The sequence below is a fragment of the Tympanuchus pallidicinctus genome, unplaced genomic scaffold (assembly GCF_026119805.1).
Source record: "Tympanuchus pallidicinctus isolate F22 unplaced genomic scaffold, pur_lepc_1.0 scaffold1, whole genome shotgun sequence".
In the NCBI taxonomy this organism is placed as follows: Eukaryota; Metazoa; Chordata; class Aves; order Galliformes; family Phasianidae; genus Tympanuchus; species Tympanuchus pallidicinctus.
The window spans coordinates 80,398,296-80,425,824 of record NW_026294618.1 but is presented as its reverse complement, the minus strand read 5'-3'; the positions used below and the strand labels follow the sequence as shown (position 1 = coordinate 80,425,824).

Here is a 27,529-nt window from a genome sequence, read left to right as displayed (position 1 = left end):
GCTGCTGTCAGCTTCTTTACCCCTTTGTTATCAGTCACTGCCAGATATTTTAGATGACATTTCTATTTCTTACAAGAGTAGTTTAAAGTTTCTACAGAAGTCAACTACACAGCTAGCAGTACTGGGGATATTATCAGTATCTTTAGACCTGATGTTAGGAAAAAATTCATTATTGTGAAGGTGTGAGGCACTGGAACAGGTTGCCCAGCAAGGCTGTGGATGCCCCTCCCTGGAGGTGCTCTCAAAGCCAGGCTGGATGGGGCTGTGAGCAGCCTGGTCCAGAGGGAGGTGCTCTCCCCTGTAGCAAGGGGTTGGAACTACATGATCTTAAAGGTCCCTTCCGATGATTCTATGGTCCTGAACACCTCAAACTCAGCAGTATTCATGCTTTTATACAATAATTTTCTCACATAATCTTCTAGCTTTACTCTTTCAAGCATCGTGCTTCAGTATGATCGTAGCTCCATTTGATTGTATTTTTTCCAGTTAGAAGACTGAATAGAATGGGTAAATGTGTAAAAACCTGCCGATGGAAGTGCTGCAGTACAAAGTAGCACACTTTGTGTATAGAACAGATAGCAGTGCCTCTTCCATCTCTGGTAAATTCTTGCCTTAGTAATAGATACTTTGAAGTCAGGAAGCTAACTTGCATAAGTTTAAAATAAGTGGATTAGCCACCATATGTTGTAATTCTACTCCCAACACCACACTGGCCATTTGCATGCATGTGTGTACACAGATCGCTCTTACACCTTTCCAAAGCACCCACAGAGGACAGCACTAGGAATCCCTTGAATTCTTCTTCTTCCTTGCTGTGTTTTTCCACTCTTTCTTAAGGATACATGGAGCGTAAGAAAACAAGACTCACAGTGCAAGACTTTGATACACAGATTTAAAGTGTTAATAGTCCCATTCCCTCTCTGGCTTTAATTATTGGGTTCTACCCAGATTTGTCATCCTCTGTTCAAACATATACACACACATCCGTAATACCGAAATCATTTTTGCATGGTATCTTAGAGAAATGAAGCCATTCTCAGCCTTAGGATTAATATCTCCAAAGACTCCTGAGATACTCTGGCAATTCTATTAGCAGCACTCCTTTTAGAGGAAACTCACTGCCATAGTTTCTCCTTCCACATCACACAGAGCTCTCAACAGGCTGAAAGCAGCCATCCATACCTCCTTAGAACAAAACACACAATGTTATTTTTCATTAAATAGTAAAATTGCTAATTTGTTCTATGTGAAGGCCCCACCAGTGGGAAAGAGATATCTCTAGGACTGACACGAAGCATACAGATCCTTTAGCAATTACAATTTGACTTACATGAGGTAAACTTGATTCTACATGAATAGAAAGAGTAAGTCCTAAGATGAAAAGAAAGAAAGGAAAGTCAACTTTAATTACATTAAAATCCATTGCTAAAAATCAGCTTAAAATCAGCGGGTACAGGAATGTCTCCTGCTCCAACAATCTGCACTTTCAGGTTATTGTTAGGTACATCCTCCTCTATTTTTATTGAAACCAGGATTTATTCAGGAAGATTTGCATGCATAAATGCTTATTCTTACATTCTTAGAACACAATTTCAAGTGATTCATGAATTCTTTGAAGTTTCATACCTCATACCTCCTTTTTTCAAGATGAAGAGACCTTTAGCTTTATAGAATTGAAAAAGACCTTCTTATTAGCTTTACAAAAACAGAAGAAACACAAACACTAGTCACTTAAACTGAGCCAGTCCCTATTTGAGTACAGGAACCTACTAAATTAACCATCGTGTAAAACAAACATTTCAAGCTCCACAAGAAGGAAACCTAAAAAGCCACAGTCAAAACAGGAGTTGTTAAGAAGGATCCATTCTATGGACATCAAGTAGAGAAACAACAGAATCAAAGAAAGCAGTAACTGACTATGTAGGGGACAGCAAAACAACTCTGGCCAGAGCTAGGACACGCTCTCTGGAGGAACCCATTAGAGAGGATCAGCCTGGGCTGCAGGACAAACAATAGCAGACTTGCCAGCTTGTCTGCTTTATTTCTACCAAAACTTTCAACGGAGAGAACCCACAGAACATTTCCCTTGTCAGATTACTTGGACTAGAAATAGGGAAAATATTTAAGGCGGCGCCAGGGTGAAGGAAATGACAGCTGAGGGAAAAGATGCCTAAAGAGAAAGATTTAGTTGAGAGTGAAGTGGGCTGGCACTTTCCATTTTTAACTGTTCAAATAGATTCTTTCCCAGTTTGCATCATAAAACTAAGTGAAAGACAAGTGTTGCAAAACAAGCACAAAACAGCCCACAATGGTGCTGAAGCCAAGTATTTCCATGTCAGCTGCCTGTCAGTCCGTACTCAACAGCATTACAAGTTTGCTGCAGATTTGCTATGAAATGATCTCCTCATTTCCCTGTGGCAGTGTGCTGTGCATGCTGCCTTTCAAGAAACACTTTTCTCTTTTGCTGATCCCAGCTGTCCATCGAACAGGATACAGACACTTTGAACGATGTAATAAATCTGTTTATTTGGAGCAAGATCAAGCCCCGGAAATATTTCCAGCATGACAAAAATAGGGGAAGAGTAAAGATTAAGAACAGCTATAAATTAAAACCAAAACAACAACAAAAAGCAGAGGACGTGAAGTAGCACCGGCATAAAGATCGCTGCCTTAGATGCAATGTGTGGACAAGAGAAAGCTTTTGGAATTCAGCTGGAAGTCTATTTTTTCTTGGTTAGACATACACAGAGATTCTCTCTCCTCTGAAGCACACTCTTATTCATGAAATGCTTGAAAGTGTGAATGTTCTTTAAAATCTATTTTAAGCACCATGCTAAGCAAGTTAGGCAAAGCACCATGCTAAGTTAAGTTAGGCAAAAATCAAGGTCACATATGATTCTAAGTTCATCTGTTGAAGGTAAGCAATAAGTATTATTATAATATAGTATTATAAGTATATAAGCAATAAGTAAGCAGGGACGCTGCAAAGATTGGCTGTAAAAAACAAGTTTCTGAACCTGAAAAAGTGATCTTGCAAGGAACAGATGTGAAGGAAAGTAATTATTGGAGGCTTGAACAAGTAGAAAGCTAATCCCATGAACTATTAAAGATGTTTACGTTAGTTTTGTTCTCTCAGTATGTCAGCATTTAAGCACACTAAGTAGTATGTGCAGCAATGACAAGGCAGTTCATTACGGAGCGCCCTGTTGTAAAAAGCATACTATTTAATAGTACAAATATTCTCATTTATCAATTTGTTTATTATACAAATGTAAATCTTCCTCTCCTCTCTCATCCCCCAAATCAGTTACATAGGAACAAAGAAACATTTTCAGAAAAGCACAGCCCTTCAATCCTTATTCTACAAGGAACTCAGTACCCAAGTGATTTCTACAGCCATTACAGATATTTCCAAGGCATCTATCACATCAGTATCCAAGCACCCAGACTTGTTAATTTAAGTGCACACAGAAGAAAGCTACTTACCAACACTCCTCCAAAACAGGTATTTGGAAAGGAACCATTTTATTGAATGGATTATAGCAATATGCACATATACATATGGTTATCCTACCTTGTTATCAACAGTGGGAGTGACAGCCACTCTTACTCTCCATACAAAATGCAAGATAGTAACTCATTTTGTTATTCAGCTACTAAGTAATTAACATTCCATATGTATAATTCAACATCTTTCCCTTTTTGTGAAGATTAAAACTTTGAAACTTCAGACATTCTTGTTCAAGATATCTGGAAAATAAACAAACAAACAAAAAGGCAGACACACAAGTCCTGAACTGGATTTTCCCTGGATGCATCTCTGCGGTCTCTGTACAACAGATCTTCAGCTACCTGTTTCTGCTCTCATCCAGCTATGCCATCCCCTGCTCCTAGGGGAAAGCTTTTATTTGCAAGAGCACACTGAGCTTAAATGAAGAACACAAGGTGCTTAGCAGGCCACAAATACCAAATTAGGTAGACCTCTTGCCATTAGAGATAACTGTCATGGCTAGCACACCTTTGATCAGCCAGACCAATCATAAATACTACAGCAACACTGTGGACAATGTAACCCCATCTTCTCCTCCTTTCTTTCCCATGTACAGAAGTAAGGGCCTTGTTTCCAAATAGGATCCCAACTGCCCTTTGTAGCTGAAGGGAGGTTCTTCCCACTCATTCTCACACAAAAGCATCATTACTGTAGTTAAAAACAAACTTCATGCTGAACATATCTGGATAGTGTTTGTCCACAATACACATTTCTCTTGCTAAAGAAAGAATATCCAAGGAAAGCACTATAAAGGTTCAAACACGGGATCGCTGTTCCCATTTGGAAGGTCTGCGATGAAAAAACAAAAACAAAAAACCAACAAAACGAAGTAGCTAAAGCTGCATCAACGTAATATTTCTTTTACAGAAAACTAACAAACTAAAACTGTAACAACTTCCTCAAGAATTAATATGGAAAGGAAGAGATTAATCCAAGTAATTTTTTCCCCATTGTTTCCTCTCTACTGCGATCACATGAAATGCCCGATTATAAATAATTTGTCAGGAGATACACAAAAACTTGAATCTCAACAAAAGCAGTGAATGATGAAATGCATTGTCTAAAAATAGTCTCACAGTTAATTAAGTATGTAGGGTGATGGAGTGGGGAAGAACATAGGAGTGAGGAGAAAGATGAAAGCTTTTGTGCATTGCTATTTCCCGTCACTTGATTACTATGAACAGCAAGAAAGGGGAAAGATAAAAAAAAAAAATAATGCAAAAAAAAAAAATATATATATATATATATAAATATATAAATATATATATCTTTGGTTGCTCAATGACCCACCCATATGGGGGTGGATCCCATGGATGAGATATCTTATATACAAGCAAATAAATAAATCTTTGGTACATTCCAGCCCTGAGACACGGTGTAGCTCAGATACCAAAGCAAATAAGAAAACAAGAAATCAGTTTGAAACTACAGTTTAGTTTCTTGTGATTTACAACCATGTCTACTACTGCAGACATTAAGAGTTCAGATTATAAAGCTAACATTCTTTCATCCTTCCATTTCGTTAGTAAAAGAATCCAGTTTTATCTGGAGAGCTTTAACAGCATCATTCATTACCAGCAGGTGTCTTAATCCCCAGAGAGCAATGAACAAACTCAGAGCATACTGAGTTATTCTTCAGATACTTCCTATCTTATGGAAGTTCATCCATTAACTAATGTTAGCTGGCCCTGGAAGTCCATAGGGAACCAGCTGGATACAATTAAAAACATGCCTGTATCAACTGTTAGCTAGATTCAAGTAATAAATAACACAGGGACCCTGAGATGTAAACTTAAAGTACATCCATCTCAATACTAAATGTGTTGGAAGTTTTCTATAGCACTCCTTGAACAAGATGTTTCTGACCACCTTTATGACTGAATGTCTTCTGTACGATTTCTGTGATGTTAAATATTTCCTCTACAGAGGCCATATGAAGGAAGCATTTTGAAAGAAGTCCACTACAAATGCAACGTCATTTATTTGATGTTTAACTTATAACCACACTATGTCTTGTAAACAGCATATAATAACTTCATGTTAATCTTCTCTCTTCCAGAGAGCACCATTTGCTGTGTCACTGAGTTTAAAAGGAATTGGATCTTGTTATCCTTAGCAGTACATTTCAGGCAGTACTTGATGAATCCTTAATTAAGAAATTGTAAACAAAAAGGGCAATAAATTAGAATACCATAACCATCTGAGAAGTTGAGCCGTCTGAGAAGCAGCTATATCAAATAGTTCAGTTCAAATGTTCCACCTTCAGTTTTCCTATCTCAAGGGAAAAAGCCTCATCCATCGTGAATAACTAGCACTGTACAGCAGAATGTTTTTATTCAGGAGAAATAGGGCTAAAGGGAGAAGATGAAGATTGACCTGAGTGTCACTGATTAAGTTACACAGGGAGGTGTCTGCTATTTGTTACCTCCGTACAGCTGTACCAAAGTCCACAGTGTTTCTACAGATGAAGTATTTGGAACTTGTCAGTTTTTAATGGTCTGACTTTTTCCACAACAGCAGCAGTAACCCCCAGTTATACTGGAGCATATGAGGTCAGCTGATCTATTAAAGCCTTGCATTTCCTCCTCACTTCATCTACCGAAGCAGAAAGGAAAAATAAATCAAGAATTGAAACCCACATTCTTCCTCCACTCAAGAGAGGGCAGAATGTGGACTTTGAGGATGTAAACCACCCTCAACATAATGATCAGCCTGTAGATGAGGCACAGCCAGCTAGAAAGGCAACAGGCTTCCGGACTTCCCAAACCAGGATGGTACCTCACCCGGCCACTCCACCTCCACTCCCACGTGGCTCAAAACACCACAAACACCAAATCTGAAGTACAGTATATTTCAGGAACTTCAACAGGGTATTCCATAACCCATAGACCAAGTTTCTTTGAAGGTTTTCTGCTTTTCATGAAATAAATCCTGACATTTCAGAGAACTTGTCAATGCTTCAGTACACCCAACAATTTTGTACGTCAAATCTCTTAAAGCAACTCTCCAACAGTTTCTGAGGCTCCTCTCTCTGAGATGACAGAAGAGCAAAGTTACCAGTTTGCCCCTTGAAGAAAATCTATACAGAGGCTACTGTGCTGCCAGGAGTCCCTGTACATCAGGAAGCTAACCTTAGGATTGAAGCCCTCAAACATCAAGCATATTAATCTCTCCCAGGAGGTTCAAAAGGCAAAAGCTATTATTACATATTCACACCACAGTTTCATAGTTACATTAGCCCCACATTTCAAGATTTCTACCAAACACCTGCAAAAGCTGGCAACACGTCCAGGAATGCCCCTCAAAGGCAGAAGAGCTTCTGTAATTACTTTACCTGCTATAGCTCTGAATTAGAGTTTAATTTCCAGGAGAGAACAAACAGCGTGCTGGTATGATGAAAGCACAAATCCTGGACACAGCACACCATGTATTTGTCATTCAACAACAACCACAACAACAGCAAAGAAAAAACTGATTACTGAAGAAGTACATCAAGACAAAAGCAAAAAGGAATGCCAGATTAATGCCTCCAATCCCTTGCCACAGATCTGGTTTTAGAGATCAACTGTAGCCTGGAACAGTCTTCAGCAACACCCACCAAGGCACGTACTAACACACAACACATGCAACAACCACCATCAGGCATGCTTTGTGCACACCCGGCTTCAAAGACAGCAACTAGCTTAAGAGGACCTCTACATTTGGTTGAGCACAAGCTCTTAGTCCTTTCTTCTCTGTATTAAAAAGTATGTCATCTTGAAAAGGAAAAGATTCAGCAACAAGATCTCTGTAAGTGCAGGGACATATCACACCCTGACACCCACTACCCACCAGTAAGCAAACGTTCTACAATGCTATGGAAGTTGAGTTTTGTTTTAGCATGACATTTTTGAAGGGTGGGAGGCTGGGCTCAACACCCATCAAGGCAACAAGATAAACTCCAACTGACCTGCTCTAGGAGAGTCTTAGAGGACTGAACCACGCTTGCAGCAGCCATGGAAAGTCCTCTACTCACCACACCTCACTGTAATTCCCCCAGTCTGACTGTGTAGTCACATGTTCCAGTTAGACTTGTTTTCTGAGTGCTGTTTTCAGATACCACAGCAGACATGCATTTATCTATTCTCTTCCCTTAGTTTTGAGTAAGTTAGCTTTTAACACGTCCAGATTGAGTTAATTCCTTGCAACCTGGTTGTGGAGAGTAGAGCTGCCATGAAACAACCAGCATATGCTTTGACCAGGAGAAAAATTTTTCAGCCTTAATAATGGAATGGTATATAAGGAAAAAACAGCATCTAGGAGACTGCAGTCAGTGCCACGAGCAGTGCTGATACCTACACAGCAAAAAAAGGAGAGAGAAATATTAGGAAAAAGTTGTTTCCTATGGGAAAGAAATGCATACAAGTTTTATGCTAGCAGAATTCAAAGGTAAAGACTAACGCTACATGTCTCAAGTGTGCTTTTAGGAGGTACATCTCCTATACACCTTTGGAAGGAGCTTTGCATGTCTCCCTTGATTATTGCAGCTCTGCAGACAGAGTGGTAAACCTATTACAGTGTCTGCTGAAAATCTGCAGCTTGCCTCACTACATGCTCAAATGCCCCCCAATCATAAGCAGAGTACTCAGGAAGCAGCTTTTCTACTAATTTAGCTTCTTTCTGTCTGCATTTGGCTTGTCTATATGCAGGAACAAGTCAGAGTCTAAATCACTTGCACTACCACAAAAACATAGTCTGCTGAGGACAACAAGTGCTGTTCCCGTAAGCTTCTCCCAAACATTAGAGATGTACTCCATGCAAAAAGTCTCAGTGGCTGGCTAGTTGGGGTCATCACAAGCGCTTTGATTTCCCTGAAGCTAGGCCTTTCAGTATGGCTTCAGTTTTTGTTATGTTGAGTAGCACCAGAACTGTATGTCAGAAGGGAGATCAAAAGGTCACGTCGATGCATCTTAACCAGAGCAGGATTTCGAAGACTGTAAACGTGCAAACATCAAAGACTGTCCCACGCAGATATGTCCATGCACTCATCTGTTCCATTTATCCCGAAGACATTGGGTCTAACTATGACTTTCCTATTCTATGGAAAGAATAATAATGAAGCAGCACAGTTTGACACAGCAGGCAGAAGGAAAAAAGAATCCTTCTGAAGAACGGAAGAGATTTGAGTGGATAAGCAGAAAACATGCCTTAAGCCATGAGTGTCCAACCTTTTGGCTTGCCTGGGCAACAATGAGTGGAATTGTTCTGGGCAGCATAAGTTACTCCAAAAGTAATGCATCCTATTTATTTCCATGGAAACTAACCAATACAGAGAGCATAGTAATGCTATTTGATAAATTATCTACTACAAAACACTATTTTCCAACAAATCTCCAATCAGTATGTTCACTTTCATGAACTTCTCACACTTCTGTCCTTGCACAGAAAGGAGCATAGGAGCAGCAACTGAGCAAGGAAAAGGACAGTAGCAAACAGCAGCAAGAACTACATACCAAGTAGTCCAAAAATGCATGTTTTGGAAACAGTCTTTAAGACCTCAAAGGCAGACTCAACTGAGAGGTTGGGAGGGCAAGTGCATAAGTGAGACAAAGCAAGAACTGAAAGGAGAACATCGATGAACTCAAAGAACAAGACACAAAATTAAAGGAATTGGGAAAGCTATCTTAAAACAGTTAAGGAAAAAAGATGGCAAGAGATTGAGTTAACAATGAAAAGTAATCAATTTTGAGAAAAATAGTAGTCGATACCAGGCAGCACGCTCAGATGGCAATCCATTAACAGTCAATTACGGTGAAACAGCAACAAGATACAGTCAGTACAACTACATCTGTACAGCAACTAGCTGAAGGAACTATTCTGTGCAGCTGATCATAGGCCAGCATGACTGAAGTTCATAAGTACCAGTTTCTAACATCAAACCAAATAGAAAAAGAACAATATTCAGCCACCAGCAGCAAATCCAGGTGAAAAAGTCTTAATTTCAAGATTGCTGTATTTTCTATGCAGTATAGATATCTTTATGGGCTACCTCCCATTTGGCAAACTGGAAATGCTTAGACACTGTTTACCCTATCTCTCTGGATAGGAAGCATTGTACGCAAACATTAAATTTGTTATTCTCTGCGGTAGTTCAGTTTGGAAGACTTGCTTTAATTAAAGGAGCTCCTGCTCAAAGCTTTAATTCAGCATCACAGGAAAATAACATTGTAGGGCTTAAATAGAAGGTCTCTTATCTAGTGACAACTTTTTCCATAGCAAAGACATGTCCACTATTGTGTAAAGTTACTTTTGTTAAGATACAAACCAATACAACTGACACAGTGCGACAAGGAAACTTGAGCAGCCTTGGCTAATAGTACATGTACTGGTTTACCACAAAGAAATAAATACGAAAGCCTTAAATAAAAGAAACTGAACACTAAGGATTTCACTACAGCACTGCAGAAGGAAGCAATCAGTTTTCCAATGGTCCACTCCAAGACATAAACTTGTGAAAGCCCCGTGATGTCAGAGATAACAGCTCCAGCCGGTACATCCTCCCAAGTCACTGGGAATCAATCAACACAACAAATTAAAGCTCAGTTTAGTGTGACAGGCCTAAGGAAACTGGCTATGATATAACGCATTAGAAAGTCTGTTTGACAACCAGCAGACAACCATTTATATTTTGCATACCAGGCCCAGTTTCACTGAATTCTATTGTAGATATACAGCTGCAGCTTTTGGAAGACAGGAGTTTTAGTTACTCATACCGCAGCTTCTGTCACTTCCAAGGTATGGTTTTCTTCTCACAGAAGAGAAAACACATCCTGCCATACCCAGTTGTATTTTATCTACACTTCCCCTCAAATACCTTTGTCCCAGTTGTTTCAGACTGCTGTCCAGTTGAGTGTAAAGTGCAGTAACAGCACCAGAAATGTGGGAAAAGGCCAGAAGATATGACAGCTCTTTCAACAACTTCAGATTGCATGGACCAGACATCAGACCTCTACAATAAATGCAAAGAGTCAATACATTGTTCTGCTACATTAATACAGTCCCTCCCTTTGGCAATTTAATTTCCTAGAGTCCCTAAGCCTGTAATGGTTTTTTTTTTGTTTGTTTGCCCCCCTCCGTAACAGAGGAGCAACATTAAAAGCATCTTCATAGCTTATATAATCAGATTTGCTGTACTACAGCATTAGGTTTTATTATACATGATGACAGTGGCTTTATGGAGTTTCCAAAAAAAATTAGAGCTGTTTCTGGAAAACCAGCACATTACTTTCTGAATAGACAACCACTGTTTTATTCAGCCATCATTTGGGACACTGATTTAGACTGCATTCATTTAGATGGCAGCACTATTAAGCAATTTAAAGTTTTACACCATATTAATATAGGCATGAATTTAAGTGTCCTGCACATATAAAGTTTTTGAAAAATCTGGCCACGTTCCCAGAAAAGGAGTTCATAAGCTAGAAGCTGTCCAAGTGTCCTTCGGTAACAGCTACAGCAAGGTGGCACAGTGTCAGACCTTGTTTGATCATCCTTTTCTCAATTGCTTTCTATACCACTGCCAAAATGTGCTGCTAGTAATGGGCAGAGACTCATCTAGAACATTTCGATTTTGAGAGTTCAGGCAACAAAGCAAACTAGTTCTACATGAGCTCTGGGGAGCAGGAAAAGAATAACAACACAACCCTAACTTGCATTCAGTGTAAATATGGAGGGGTTGTTGCCCAGGAGAAGATTCAACTAGTAAGACTCACCTCAGCTGTCCACGCTAGATTCTGTGTGAAGACATTGGTTTCCAGAAGCACCTGCTTCTCAGCCAAGCTCCATAGCCATTCTTCATAATGACTCATAAGGAACAAGTCTATAGGACAGCATTAACTGGGAGCCTCAGCTCAGTTCTCTCAGCATTGGGGTGTGCAACAGAAAATAAGTCAAACAGTCATTGCTCTGCAAACCCATGTTTGGACATCAGTGCTGCTCAGGCCAGCAAGATACAAGAAACCATCCCCAGGCTGCATACTTTCATCAGGGCTGATCAAGACTCAAAGCCGAACCTTCAGAGAGAGCAACCCGATCCTAGAAAGCTGTGCGTAAAGAAGTGGAGGCTGCAGAACTCAAGGCAGCTGTGACAGTCTTCCTAAGTGTGAGAAAGTAGAGAGGACTACGCAAGCATTTAATGCTTGGAACCTGATGGTGACTGTTGGAGAGTAGATTAGTGACTGTATCCGAACAAGCCTGAACAACGGAATTGAGTGCCAACAACATGCACATTCACAAACATCCAATCTCATTAGCATAGGTATTCATGTCAATATCAGCCCTTATCTATTTCTAAAGAAAAGCACTTCAGGAATAACAGCTGAGGACAGCGAGAGATCTGTAATCTTACTGCTGAATTTAACTGTACTTCCAGTTTTTGCTAATCACATTTTAGCATGAGGAACAAAAGCACCGCAGGTAGTTTGAAGAACAGAACCGCCAGTCAAGAACTGTGGCACAACTCCTGTCTGCGCTTCACTGATATTTAAATTACTTTCTTCAAGAATATCCTAACAAAGCTTTGAACATAAGTACTGCATAGAGAACTGGGATCTGAAATCCAGCTCCAGGGTACAGCCAGACCGTGGGGAACCAGCAAGAGGCTGTGTCAGCTCTGCCAGCAGCAGGACACCGCTGCTCAATGGTGAGAAGGGGGAGGACACAAGGCTTGTCATGAGGAATAATATCCTGCAGTGCAGCCGTGTGCTACCAGCTCTTGATCATTTTACTGCCTTCGATGCAATAAATCAAGGAAGATCTAGACACTTATTAAGCAATTTCCAGTCATCCCCCATTTAATACAATAGCAAGTTTCCAGAACAAATTTGAACTCCAGACTTGAATTTTTTTTTCTTATTTCTACGTACATCTTTAGCTTCTCATCTCCCTTTCCCATCTTGCTTTCCCCCTTCTCAGCTGTTTGAGGGGCTGTGGAGGGAGGGAAAAGTTCCACATAAAACAGCAGTCAACAGCACCAATAAAGCGTTTTCTCCCCAACTCCCTATGAAGTTATTCTACCTTCATCTCACATCTGTCACATCCCTTTAAACTAGAAAACTCACAGCCAGCGGTAAAGTTTAAGTGATAACAATCTGCTCCTGCCTAAGCAGTGCAATTTACAGTTTAGATATTCCGTTTAACACCATTCTGAACTGAACCTGGAAAAAAAAAAAAAGACAGCTGGAAGCAGAAGTGCCATGCTTCTGTACACTTAGCACTGAGCACAGTGTTTTGCACATTTTCTCAGCATACATCAGGCACAATAGCTGCTCTAGACAAGTTGTCAGATAAGACCCTCTAGTGTCAGAAGAGGATATAAAAGCACAGAGTGTTTTGTGAAAATGAAGTCAGAGGGCAAATATAGCGTTGAGACCAGAGGAACTCCTCTCCCCTTCCCCCAGCCCTACACGTAGCCAGAGGAGAGCCCCTTTGCTAGCACAACCTGGAAGGTAACAGACATTCTTACTACAAGCGCTACTGATCTCCATCCCTACCATCATCCCAAGGTAATCAGGATGTCATCTGGTTCAGCCAATGCCAAGCCATATCTGACAGCAGCTCAGGCTGCTCAGCACCTGAGCAAACAGAAAACTCTTTCAAGGACAGAGGTTCCCCACCCCCTGTTTCAGTGTTGGGCCATCTTTTAATGAAGAGCATTTCCTGACCGGAATATTCTCAGATGTAATTTGTGCCTGTTGATCCTCTAAAGAGGCACTAACATCAGGAAGGAAGAAGGCACAAGACAACCAAAAAACCCTGAAATCAATACCCACAACAACCTTACTGACTTCGGCATAGCTGGGAACCAAAAGGGTTGCTTTTTGCGGTGTTCTGTATAAATCTGTAACCTCAAACTTTCAGCAGCTGGGAAACCCACACAGCCCACAGCTCCGTCAGCCCCAGCAACTCCTCCATCCCCGCAGCCCACCGCCCGCCTCTCTCCCTCCCCAGTCCCACGCTCAGGGCTCCTCTAGGGAGCAGCCCGGCACCCACAGAGTAAAGAAAGACCCAACAGCCTCGGTGGTTTCACGTGGATTCTGCCGGAGAAAACACGAGAAACACTTGACCAGTGCTTCAGACAGGCAGCACACAGACCCAGGAAAATTAAGCCATCAAGGAAGGGGTTTCCCCATACACGCCAGCCGCATCCATTCCCTTTGCTGCACGCTGAAGAGCTCACCTCCACGACCCCGCTCCGTGCCTGTGGCTGTTAGATTTTGTTGGCAACCCACACGAGTACGCTATTCCCCGAGGCCGAAAGGAAGAGTTACCTTGAGGATCGCCACACGGCAGCGGCGAGCGGCGCCCTCGCTTCCCTCCTCCTTCCGACCACAGCTCCCCAGCAGACCCCCGCGCAGACCCCTCCCTCCGCACATGAGCGCGGAGCCGCCCGTACCAGAGCACCTCCACCCCTCAACAACCCGGGACACCCGCGGCCCCGGGCACTCACCCGCCTGGCGGGAGCGGCTCCGCCCGCGGCTGCCAGCAGCAGGACGAGGGGCACGACCGGAGCGACAGGCATAGCCAGGCAGGCCCCGTCCGCGGGGCCCGGCGGAGCGAGCAGCCCGCTCCCGGCGGAGCCCCGGCGGCCGCTTTTGTAGCGGCGGCGGAGGCGGGACCGGGGCCGGCCCAGCCCAGGTACGGCCCGGGGCTCCTCGGGGAAGGAACGGAGCGGGAAAAGCGCCTTCGCCAGCCCCGTCCCCACCTCTCAACTTCGGTTTGGAGAATCAGATTTCGTCCAGGATCAGGTAGCGAGGTGGTCCTCATGCTGTTTTCAGAGTGAAGTTTGATTACTTTTTAGTAACAGTAGATACCGTTACCCGTTTATATCAGGAATTTTGAGAATCATGGAATCATTAGAGTTGGAAAAGACCCCTAAAATCATCTCATCCAACCGCCATCCCACCCCACCATGCCCACAGACCGTGTCCCTCTGTACCACATCCACACGGCTCTTGAACACCTCCAGGGATGGTGACTGCACCACCTCCCAGTGCCTCAACATTCTTTCTAAGATTTTTTTTTCGATATCAGAGATAGGTTTCTAAATCTAAGCCAAGGTACAAATTAACCCCAATTAGCAGTAAGATGTGCAACTCAGCAAACGGGCTCTTTTGATTTTCACTGTTCCAGGTTCAAGCCGTTATCCTTGCATACTCACTTTGTGCTGACCCATAAGGCTAAACCTATGCTAACTCACATATATTTGTTGAGATTATGCACTGCTGTCTGGAAGAAGAAAGCATACAGAGTCTCCCTCGTTTAGCAGGGAATCTCAATTGAACTGAGAACAGGGGTAAAGATTTCAGATTGTTCTGTTAGATACTACTGGAATAGAAATTAGTTATTAATTATGTATATTAATTTCAAATGCATCACAGCCAGACTGATGCTTTGGGAACGTAACTGATCACAGCACTGATGCTGTGAGATCATGAAATTACTTAGCATATGAATTGCCAACACAGCAGGTACGCTTCAGCAGCCGAGTCCAGGCAGAACTTGTCATTTGTTGCCTAAAGCCTAAAAGGAGATTTCTTTCAACTGTACAAAAGTGAGAGAAAACAAAAAAAAAAAAAAAAAAAAACAGGGGAAAAAAACAACCAACAACAAAACAAACTAAAAAATACACCCCTAAAGAGGGGAGAAAGAAAATACCTCATATTAGGTGAAACTCGTGGTGTCTGCCTCAGACAGTGGTTTTTATATTATTTGTTGAGATTAATGTTTCACTGTCCCAGTAAAAGAGATGCTCTGTTAGTATCAGAATAGCATTTCTATCTCAAACATTGCTTAAGAATTAGGGAACAATGTGGAATGAACAACGAAGATTAATTGTGACTAAGTCCAAAGAGGAGACTGTGATTTTACGGAAATCCGTGATCCCCTGGATATAAAAGGCTCAAGTCCTTACCTAATGTTTGCCTCAAAGGGATGAAGATAATGAGACAGGAAAAATTCACCTATTTTGTCTCAGCTCAAATTACACATAGATACGAGAAACTTCTAAAGAAATGTGCATTACTGTTACCTGCAGTTATCACAACCTCAAAAGAAGCAAACAGAGAGAAAATTAGCAATACCAAACTGCTGAGAAATACAACTAGAAAAACAAAGCATTTGCTACAATTTTTGGCAGTTTTACTTCCCTGAAAGGAAGTAAAAAAAACCTGAAAACCCTGACCCAAGTCAATATCTGACCTGAAGTCCAACACCTGACTCAATTTGGAAGCACTTACTGGTCTTACCTTCTGGCACCTGAAGACGATGGTTGTTGCAGCTGCTTTCAGTAAACCAACAAAAACACCAGGCAACTGATCAAGATATTTTCTAGCTTCATTAAGACCAGGCAACTTGATTGTTTTTAGAGCCCAGTTCCTCTTCTAGAGGAGGATAGAGTGAAAAAGGGATTGTAATAGAAAAAATGCTGACTGACTTTATTCAAGAAGTTTATCTATAAACAGTGAACTCTAATCAGGTATGTTTTTATTATGCCCATTAGCAAACTATTATCTCATTTCAGAAGACTGAAAAAAACCTACTGACTTAAATCACTGTGATAAAAGAAAGGTTATTTTCTTTGAGATAGAAGGGTATTTGTCCAACAAATTCAAGTCCTCTTGGGAGGAATGAATAATGACAAAAGTTGTCTCTAAAACCAAGCTCTATTGGATTTTTGTTAAATTTATTATTGTTTTTTTCAATACTAAAATCTAACTTAATCTTCTATCTGTGTTAATGTTAGAGAAAGGTAATCTCAAAATAGAGAGCTAAGAGAAACATTAAAATGATGCTATCTAAAACTGAAAGAAGCTAAGATTCTTTCAGTTTGAAAAATAGAGCACAGTGAGTTGAGAAAGCTTTGTCCAGCACCTTTTTGTTGGTTTTCTTTTTCTTATTTTGTAGAAGGACTGCAAATACTACTTGATGTATACGACTTCTGTAACTTCTTTTTCCTTCCATTAATTCCTTCTCCCTTGTGTATATTGAAAGTTGTAGGGTATTAAGTTGCTGAGACATGGAGAATTAGGTGTTTTACCTGAGCTCCGGATTTACACGAAGAATGGAGGGAAATGCTGCTCTGTACAGCAATGAATGCAATGTAAGCATTGGCCGTGTGTCTGAAAGGCTGATAGCTGTGTAGTCCTGTGGTTTGTAACTGTAGTGTGTAGCAGCAAGGAGGTGTCTGGATTCATTCTTTTTCCCACTAAGAGGAATTGTCAGTATGGGTCTTTGCAAGCTCAATAAAAGCTAAACCATCTGAAGTGAGGATCAATTTTGTCTGGAAATTACTCCTTTCAGTATTTTCTCAACAAGGGAAAACTATGATACAGAGATACTGTATGTTTTGATATATGTTTTGTATGATACTCATAGTGCTGATCTTTTCTAAAGAGGCAGGGAGGATGTCTGCCATCTCAGCTGCTAGATGTCGAGCATCGACCTGGATTTCAACAGAAAAAGGTTGCCCAAATGCTGAGACAAGCATTTAGTAGCTTGTCTGCAACATCTGATGGATTTTTGGGGACAAAAAATCCTTTTGAAAGCGTGCAGGATATGTTTGTTGAGAAAGAGAGGTGATCTCTTATAGACTAGCAGTTTTGATTAAAAAATATTCCCTGGATGAATGAATGAGATGGGAAATTGATTTTATGGGTTTCCTATTTATTATCATGGCTACCTTAAGTACTGTCTATGTAGTAAATATACAGGCTAAAATCTTTCTCAGGAAAGAATAGCCATTTACATTGATATATCTGTTCTTTTCACTTGAATTTTATGTTTTGTTCTCACTTGTCCAGTAAGGAGAACACAGACTGTTAACCACAGTGTCTTTTGAGGCCATAAGTTTTCACATAATAAACATCCCCAGTAAAAGAAAGTGATCCTAACTGTTGTTCAATTCCATCACTACACAGCAGCTTCTCTTCTCACTACACAGCAGCTTCTCTTCTCACTACACAACACCTGAAGATACAGGGAAGAAGGACAATTATCTGGGCATCTGTTGGGCAAATATTCATTCTACATTTCAGTATCTGTTCATAGATATTCTTCTGCTTTGGTGATTAGGTAGCTACTTCAAAAACTGAAAATTTAGAGAAGTTTTAATTAGCTGACCTCTTGAACAACCACTTAATTAATCTGAATGTCAAATACAAATGGTTATAGGAGGAATTATGGATTAGTCAATATCATAGAATCATTCGAGTTGGAAGGGACCATTGAAAGCCAACTCCCTGCAAAGAACAGGGATACCTACAGCTCCATCAGGTGCTCAGAGCCCCATCCAGCCTGACCTTGAATGTCTCCAGGGATGGGGTACTCACCACCTCTCTGGTCTACCTGTTCAAGTCCCTCACAGCCCTTATTGTAAAAAAAAACTTCTTCCTTATGCCCAATCTAAATCTCTCCTCTTCTTTTATAGTTTGAAACCATTTCCCCTTGCTATATCACAACAAAACTCTGCTGAGTATGTCCCCATCTTTCTTATAGCTCCCCCCTTAGATACTGAAAGGACACAACTGGGTCTCGTCAGAGCCTTCTCTTTCCCTTTATTAAATATTCAATAGAGTAAATCAGTAACTACAGATATCCCCAAAGAACTTCACTTCTACATTTCATTTCTACAGTAAATTAGAAATTTTAATAGAAATAGAGGCAGAAAAGTATACTGCACACGTTACCAGTTGTTTTTCACCATTCTAACCGCTGCTATGTAAAGACTCATGGCATTTCTATTTCTGAAGTCTGTTTCTGGATTTGACCTTTATCGTGGACTGTTGCAAAATTTTTTTTTAAAAAACAAAACTTACACTGATGTTTTCAGAGCTGATCTCTGCACGTATCTCTCGTATTCTGAAAGCAGTATTAATCACTAGGAAAGGCATCTCTTTTGGCTTTTATACAACCGGATTTGCCTCAGGAATACCCTGTCTGTGTGGTGCAGATACATGTACGATATCTTACAATGCCTGTTTTCGGCTGCATGATGTCTGCCCCTGGAGCCAGTACCAGTGCTTCTGAAAAAATAGTTGATCCAGAGACTTAACATAATCATCCAATTATTCCAATTTTAAAATTGAAGAAGCAAAAAGCAACAACAAACCAGAGGAAACAATAGTATACTTAAAACTGCAGTGTGCAAATTCTATACACTTGATTTTTTATTATTTTACTACATGTATTAACGGACTTATACTTAAATACTACTGGTAAATGTTCTTCCAGACTACCCAAAAATAACACTGAACTCAACAGTAAGAATAGATGTAATCAGCAAGAAGTGAAATTACTGAACATATTAAGAAAATCCTAGGTCTTTCCATAAAATATTTTACCTTGAAAGTGAACATTCTGAATCTTTGAACAAATTATAGTTACAAGCAACCAGAATCTTAAGGCAGAAATGGAAGAAAAATGTTTCTTTGAAAACAATAAATCTTTTAAATGAAGTTTAGCTGAAATGTTATCCTGTCAGAACAAGCTCATGTCCATCAGTGGTTTTGTGAGATACTGCAGGCATTCTCAAAGTAAACATCTGGAATACAAGTCTTATGAGGAGCAGCTGGAATTGTTTGGTCTAAAGAGGAGGCTCTGGCTCTCTACAACTCCCTGAAAGAAGGTTGTAGCGAGGTGGGGTCGGCCTCTTCTCCCAGGTGACAGTGATAGGACAAGAGGTGATGGACTTAAGATGGACCAGAGGAGGTTCGGGTTGGATATTAGGAAGAATTTCTTCTCAGAAAGATCAGTGATGCACTGGAATGGGCAGTCCAGGAAGGTGGTGGAGTCACTGTCCCTGGAGATGCTTAAGAAAAGGGCACTTGTGGCACTGAGGGACAGTCAGTGGGTAATATCGATGACAGGTGGACAGTTGGACAAGATGATCTTAGAAGTCTTTTCCAACCTTAATTATTCTGTGATCTCTCTTCCCTTCCCCTCAATTTTCAAATTATATTCCATAGCTTCCAGTAATTTTACCTACTGTTATATAAAAGCTTACCATACAGCCATGCTTCAGACCTCTGTTGAACGTTTCTGTGAAAAGTGATCATCTTGACATACCTGGCAGATCAAAGGACACACATTAGCTTTTCCACTGTAAAGCAATGGGAAATAATAAAGCCATACTTTGTCTCACCTGTTTGAATTTACCTCTGAAAATCAGAGGGAAAAGTTTTCTGCAAAACAGCTCCAAAGAATAAAGAAAGAATCTGATTAAGACTATGGATGTGCCCTCTAAGCTAGTTCTTGAGTAATTTTTTAACTTATTCTCATTCATATATTCTTGAGTTAGGCCCTTTTTGTGTCTGCGTGTGGTGACGATTGGTTTTGGTGGTTTTTTTTCTTTTTTTTTTTTGTTTGGTTTGTGGTTTTGTTTTGTTTTTTTTCCTTTTTGTTTTAATCATCTGTTAAATATTTATATTTTGCTGATGGGGTATTCTTGTCTTTGTTGATTCAGGCAGCATAATACGGTTTCACTGCAGGAACAGAAGTATCTTGAATAGCAAATGCACATGAAAAAAAGATCAGGAAATAACTTGGGGATAAAACTTGTCAAGGTTAATTTAGCAATTTTAAAGCTTGTTCTGTACGTACAGAGCAGTTCTGGGAGTGAAAGGTCACCTACTGTGATCTTGAATTCCCACAGATTATGTCAACTGTGAGAAATGTACTGATAGAACAAAACACCAGACAGGCTCACAGAATATAGGCAAGGGTGAATGGAATCAGATACAGCTGTCAAGAACCTGATGCAATATATGAATTAGTCAAGAGCAACAATACATTATTTACCACTATCTTGATATTATACAGATTGGAGAATGAAATCATCTTCTGTTACATAACTTGGGACATTATTTACTTACACATCTGTCTATATTTTCCTGTATAGACTTTCAGGTATAAATGTGGCAATGCACACCTTCCATGTGCGGCAATGGTTGCACAGTTACACAGTTTCCATATTGTAATGAAGCTGAGAGACCACAGTAGGAAAAGCATTTTAGGAATGAATCAACTAAGTTGTTGTGATGGTTTGGGATACAAGCTAAGATATTCTATACTCCAAACCAAAATTTCTGTCTTTTCCTCCAGCACCAAGTCAATTGCCAATTAAATGGAGCAGGTCCAAAGGGGGGCAACAAGGCTCATGAAGGGCTTGGAGAATATGCCCTATGAGGAGACACTGAAGGAACTGAGACTCTTTAGTCTGGGGAAAAGGAGGCTGAGGGGAGACCTTATTGCTCTCTTCCAGTATCTGAAAGGTGCTTACAGAAAGAGTGGGGTTGGTCTCTTCTCACCGGTGACAGGTGACGGGACGAGGGAAAATGGCCTCAAGTTGCACCAGGGTAAGTTTAGGTTGGATATTAGGAAACACTTCTTTACAGAAAGCATTGTTAAGCACTGGAATAGGGTCCCCGGGGAAGTGGTTGAGTCACCATCCCTGGATGTGTTTAAAAACCATTTGGATGTGGTGCTGAGGGACATGATTTAGCAGAGGATTGTTAGAGTTGGTTAGTATGGTTAGGTCGTGGTTGGACTTGATGATCTTTAAGGTCTTTTCCAAGTGATTTTATGATTCTAAATACTTGCAAAGGATAATAAATGAGTTGGGGTAAGGAAGCTTTTACAAAGATTGGGTGTCATTGAAAACCCTTTCTTTTAAGACCCAACATATTTGCACTGTTTCCATGACAGCCTTCCATGCAGCTCCTTTCAGGGCTCTGGCAGTGTCGCCTCCTGAACAGAATTTTCAGGTTAGTGTTGAGGAGCTAGCTAGCATTTGCTAGTGCTAAGATTGCCTAGTGACCTGTAACAAAAATCAAGGCCTCTCATCTTTTTTGGGGACAGTGGTTTGAATCACTACTACTTTGGATAGCTCAGCATTTATCAAGTGGGCAGGCTCTTTGCTCAGGATGGCAGCTGAACTAATTGATATTTGGGACTTTCAGTTTGGGCTTCTCAATATTTCAGCATTTGCAAAGGCAACTAAGGATTCAGGAAATTAATTTGGGAACGTGCCAAAAGGGGGCCAAAAATACACCCTGACTGTACCCTGGGGTGCACCAGGCCCAGCACTGCCAGCCAAGCAAAGGGAAAGGACTGTCCCTCTCTGCTCTGTGCTGTGCAGCCTCACCTTGAGTATTATTACATTTGGATATGAACAAGTCTACAGAGGGGAAAAAGGGAAGGGACTTTTTACTGAAATGCATTTGAAGATCTTCATTTTCACCATTTTGACATACTTTTTATCTGTGTATTGTATCTACCAGAGGATATCCTGGAATGGTGACTTCTAACAATCAACAGAATGCCAACTCAAGGAAGAGCTTTTACTATCCCACCAGACTCCCAAGGCCATCATCAAGTAGTTGTAGCTGCACTTTTCCACGTCACACAGATTTGATCATTCCTAAACTGCAAAATGAAGATTATAGTCCAGTCATGTAAGTGAAAAACTTCTGCCAAATAGAGTAATCTGAAGGAAGAACAAATCTGATACAGATTACTAAAGAGAGTGTAGACTGTATATCTTCCTTACTATTATGTGCATATAATTAATGCAGTATTAATTATCTGTGGATAATTCATGGATACTTAGCAGATTTATCAGAAATAATTTGTGATAGCCACTCCCAGGATTCCAGCCTATGTTTTAGAGTAAAGGTGAAATGTAGGAAAATTATTGTGGTTATATATAAATTGATCCATTATTCCAACCGGAAAAGCATCTGTATTAACTAGCTAGTACTCTTCTACTTCTGTAGCTATGTTCCTACTCTGCTAAATTGAGCATAGAAGCTCCTTTGTCCTGTCAGATAGCGTGGAAAAAACATTCTTGGTGTAATAACCTTGGTTTGCATAATCTATATAGTTTAACAGGAACAAGTGAACTCTGAAAAACCACAAGCAAAAACTATGGAGCAAATGCAGTCTTTTATCTTTGCTTCCCACACAGTCAAACAGAATCATGCATTTATCAGTCTGAGTCCAAGAATACTTGTATTTCAGAGAAGTTAAATTTTATTATGCTTTACTACACTGTCTTCTGTTGTCATTCCATCTTAATGAAACACAAACTAAAAGCTGCATATAAGAAAATGAAAAAAAAAGCTGTTTTTCCTCTTTCTCTTCTCTTTCTTTTACATTAATTGTATCATCTAAGGTTTTGTTTTGTTTTGTTTTTTAAGAATATAATTGAAACATCAAAGACTACATACAATCAGTTAATTTAGTTTTAAGGAAAAGTTTTCAACATATCACCAAAGAGACAAAAATTCATAAGCCAACTCTGAAAGCTTTATTGTATAATAACAGATGGCCCCCAACTAAAACAGATGTAACTGGTTATATATTCTAAATATAACTATATGCTTTTTTTAGTTTGTTTCTGCTATGAAAAACATTTTACTTGATGTCACATAAGAGAGCCACTCCTCTCAATATCCAATGGTCTGGAGGCACTACTGTCCTTAAATAGATCACTGTAATATAGTTCAGATCTGTTCTGCTGGGCTTCCTGTAAACAGGGCAAACATAGAGCTTGGGATCTTTTGGACCAGTTGTATTAACAGCAAATATATGTACTACTGGCAGCTGGACAAAAAGCATCTTTGGTGTAGATTCAATGAGTTTACTGTTTCTTCTGTCCCAACCTGCTCCTTCCAAGTACAGTCCATGAATATATACGCCTTCCTGTGTGGACAGTAAGTGGGTATACATCACACAAAAGAAAACATTTGCTTTGTAAAATGAATAATTTGCACAAGCTATCAAAAGGAATACTTTTATAAGAAGACTATCTGACATTGAATCTTTCTAGCCTATAAAATTAAAGCATAATATCCTCCCTTTTATAAGAGAATGCTACTGAAAATGATGGCAATAGAAGTTTAATGAAATCTACTCTGCATACAGTTTTATTTGAAGTTTATTATATGTTCATTAAATATACATCTTATTCTTTGGCTGAAGATCATTTAAGAGAAATAGCTTTTTTTGAAGTTAAATTTTAAATAAGCTTTTAAATAATCCTTTTATAAATGCAAAAAAATACAGAAAAGATTTATTATTGCTGGTTATCTTCGAAGTTGAAAACAAACAGTGAAGTGAAGAGGTTAGTAATTTTCCCCTTTAGCAATCCCTAATTAGTGAGTTATACAAATTACGTACTGAAATATATAATAAATATCTTTGCATGTCACACTTACAGAAGGAGGTGCTGTGATTTCTTCTTTGTTTTGCTTTAGCACTTCGTTGTGTATTGTAACTGTATCTAAAGCCCAGCCTTTATGTGCTCGAGTAGCTTCTTGTCTCATTGCTGTTAGGAATCCTTGAAAAATTAAGCCATAATTAAGTATATGTCCTACATGGCAGAGAAATTTTGTTTATAATGTGTATGGTTCTACACTCAATGTCATAGGCAGACATTCAAAGTTCTAAAGAAACCAAGCACCTTCATTAATGAAAACAAACTTACTTGCCACCTTTTTGTACCTATTTTGGCCCTGTAGAAGTCATTGAAGGGATAAACATTTTTAAATGGCACACAATACAGTTTTTGTACGCCAAACAATTCAGTAGCTGAGAAAATGTTTGCTCAGGATACTGAATTGCTTATTATCTTTATGTCATCCACTACAAGATCCACAGTAGATTTGTGCTTAAAGAAGTAACATGAGGATTGGTGAATATATACTGATGTAAAGGCAACTTATGAAAAAGTTTTTAGTATTTTTTATTTGTTTTTTAAATGGACAATGTGAAAGATATACCACATCCCAGTGTGGAGCCCCCAGTACAAAAAAAAGACAGGGAGCTGTTGGAGAGGGTCCAGAGGAGGGTCACAAAGATGATCAGGGGACTGGAGCACCTCCCCTACAAAGACAGGCTGAGGGAGCTGGGCTTGTTCAGCCTGGAGAAAAGAAGGCTGCGGGGTGACCTCATGGCAGTCTTTCAGCACCTAAAGAGAGCCTACAGAAGGGAGGGGAATCAACTCTTTGAAAGGGTTGATAACTGCAGGATGAGGGGAAATGGTTTTAAGTTGAGGGAGGAGAGATTTAGGTTGGACATCAGGGGGAAGTTCTTTGCAGAGAGAGTGGTGAGGTGCTGGCACAGGCTGCCCAGAGAGGCTGTGGATGCCCCATCCCTGGGGGTGTTCCAGGCCAGATTGGATGGGGCCCTGGGCAGCCTGGTCTAGCATTAAATGTGGAGGTTGGTGGCCTTGCATGCGGCAGGGGGGTTGGAGATTCATGATCCTTGAGGTCCCTTCCAACCCTGGCCATTCTGTGATTCTGTGAAGATATAATACATTTCAAAAATGCAGAATTTCAATGATGGCAAACCAAAGGTGAATCGAAAGTGATAGTATAAATAACTATATGCAAGGAGAATCTAAACAAGTTGGTGTTTATAAAGGTTTATTATTATTATTTTGTTAGTAAGAAAGAAGAAATAAAAGTAGAGGATGACATAAGCAGTGATTTTCAGAGTATTGTTTAGAGTAGGCTTTGCAGAGATTTGCAATGAAAGGAATTTGAGAGGCGAAGGGATGAATAGACAAGATGATAAATAATTGTGCAAGAGGGAACTTTGTGTTGTAATAGAAAAAGCTACGGAAGTGAAACATGTATAAACCAGGTATTTACTACAGATGTCTCAGAATATGGTAGTCACCAAAATAAAACAATAGCTACTATTTTCTGCTGGCAGATGAAGTACTACTCAGAGTTGTCAAAACAAGACTGAGGAAAATGGAGAAAAGATAACAGAGAGAACTACACACTTGAGAGTGATTACTACAAAGTCTTAAAGATTAAATATTATCACTTCCTACTTGATGGGGCATAAAGAAAAGAAAGATCAGCATCCAAAATGCTGTTGAGTGCATAAAGGGAGAAACCACTGAATGAAATACTGACAAGCCAGGAAGGAAAGCGTGACAGTACAGTTGTGAAGTGGAAGGCAGCAATTCCAGATGTAAGAAGTGGTTTAACACTAATTATGAAAAGTTCAACTAGAAGCTGTGTCACAGCTGAAATACTCATATGTGTTGCAAACATTATGTAATACCTGAAATGAACACATAATAATTTCCTCAAATACTATCTATTCTAGTACAAATAAAACAGCTTGATCTAAGTTTCTAAATTTCACTAAAGTTAATAATATCTGTAATTATATACAAAAATTTATCTTTTGTAAGCCTGTTGAAGTGCAATGTTTGTTTAATGGAATACTTACTGTATTACCACAAACATTCTCTCTCCCAAAATAATTATAATTTATAGATGCTGATACTTGCCAAAACATCACAACAGATTTTAAACACAATTATTGGTGAGACTTTATAATTTTATACAGAGACTTTTCCAATAAAATACAGTCCTCTTATTTTAACATTATAATGTATTTGCCAATACCACGATCGATTTAGAGCTTGATTCCCCATTGCAATCAGTCTGTGTTTACTTGCAATGCCAGTAAGAGGTAGTCCAATTGCTGAATTGGCTCATCCCAGTCAATTTTTAATTTTTAATTTTTAATTTGTGATTTGATTTATTCAGTTTCCTGGTGAGCCGTATTATTAACACAGTAACTATACCATGCTCTTATCCCAGAGCGCACCATCTACGCTTAGCAGACTACTTTCTCAGTTTTCAGTACTAGTATTTTGGAACAAAGAAATTTAAGCTTCAAGCTTCAGTCATCAGCTTCAAGATCGTCTCTGTGCTGGGGTTAGCTCTTAGGCTGAGTATTTTCTTTAATCAAAAGAATCTGTTCCATTATCATCATTTATACAATTTATTCCATCGTCATCATATATATGCTCTTATGTGCACATTGGAGATCAGTGCACTCACCAGCTATGCTATTTATTACGTAACTGGTGTGATGACATCTCAAAATAATCTTTTAACAATAACTGTGATGCTCTCCAGGCACCTTAACTGTTCCTTAGTGCAACTCTTAAAAAGACTTGTACAGTCCTAGTCATGAAGAGATCAGTAAGAACGGAAGCATTACAACTCATAAGATGGTCAGGATTTCATAGATTAATCCTAATGAAAAAAAAAGCATAGCTGTTACATGTGAGAAATTTTCCATGGACATTTTGTATGGATAATTGTGTAGGCTAAAATTTATCACTCTGTAAACATACATCTAATCAGGTAACATTTTTTTTTAACTATGAAGATGGTTATAATTGTTTTTTGCTCCTCTCAATAAATACATTAAGCTGAAACAGCTTGCAACTTGCACTTTGGAAATGGATAAAGAGTTTGAAGCCACAGGAAAACTTCTATAGAAGTTCTATAATTCCTTGCTATAATACGGCAGCAAGATAAAGCTTGTTAGCTGTGTGCTTTTTTTTTAGTGTAAAAACTGTGACTGTGGGTCAGACCAGATGGCCATCTGTACCAGCACCCTGTCTCTGACTCTATCCCTTCTGTGTTCTTCCAAATCCTGTCAGTGAATCTCCCAACTTGAAGGTTAAGTTTAGACAATCATGTTCATAGCTGCCTTTGAACTGAGTTTCCCGTGACTTTGGTTAATGTCTTTTTTTGAATTTGTTTATAACTTCCTCTTCTAGATGCATTCTGACAATAATGGAAAAAAAAAAAACCTTTCTAGGTGTAATATGAAATTAAACATATAGTAAAACCCATGAAATTATGGTAAATACATTATTACTCAAATCCTTCCGGTACTCTACCTTGTGGATTAAAGAATCCAGTCATCCAAAACACATTTGGTCTTCCTTCATATATCCAAGTAGAGAATTGAGTATTTCTTTCCAGAAATTCAGTAAACCAGAAGCCCAGTGTTGAAGAATCCCATGATACTCTTTTCCATACTTGAGGAATTCGAGCATCATACATATTATCCAGTGCATCTCTCAAATTCTGAAGGAGTGAAATAGATAACATATGATCT

At 39.6% G+C, this 27,529-nt stretch overlaps 2 protein-coding genes and 1 long non-coding RNA gene across 4 annotated transcripts in view; 1 reads left to right on the top strand and 2 right to left on the bottom strand.

The window, feature by feature from the left end:
* The window catches only part of GLP1R (glucagon like peptide 1 receptor), an 81,371-nt gene extending 67,230 nt beyond the window's left edge, over window positions 1–14,141 (bottom strand). Inside the window, exons 1-3 of one of the 2 annotated variants that reach the window (XM_052693751.1) lie at window positions 14,037–14,141; window positions 11,302–11,408; window positions 10,404–10,538 (exon numbers count right to left, since the gene is read on the bottom strand). In XM_052693751.1, the coding sequence (XP_052549711.1) occupies window positions 10,404–10,538; window positions 11,302–11,397 (231 nt within the window). In that variant the 5' untranslated portion in view covers window positions 11,398–11,408; window positions 14,037–14,141. The remainder of the gene's footprint in view (window positions 1–10,403; window positions 10,539–11,301; window positions 11,409–14,036) is intronic. The other variant, XM_052693675.1, reaches the window with a different exon arrangement.
* Window positions 1–27,529, top strand: part of LOC128086990 (uncharacterized) — a 435,001-nt gene that overhangs the window by 104,069 nt on the left and 303,403 nt on the right. The gene's annotated exons all lie outside the window — the stretch shown is intronic.
* Window positions 22,590–27,529, bottom strand: part of DNAH8 (dynein axonemal heavy chain 8) — a 108,629-nt gene continuing 103,689 nt past the window's right edge. Inside the window, exons 88-90 of the mRNA XM_052695752.1 lie at window positions 27,309–27,498; window positions 23,803–23,924; window positions 22,590–23,287 (exon numbers count right to left, since the gene is read on the bottom strand). Of these exons, the coding sequence (XP_052551712.1) occupies window positions 23,000–23,287; window positions 23,803–23,924; window positions 27,309–27,498 (600 nt within the window). The 3' untranslated portion in view covers window positions 22,590–22,999. The remainder of the gene's footprint in view (window positions 23,288–23,802; window positions 23,925–27,308; window positions 27,499–27,529) is intronic.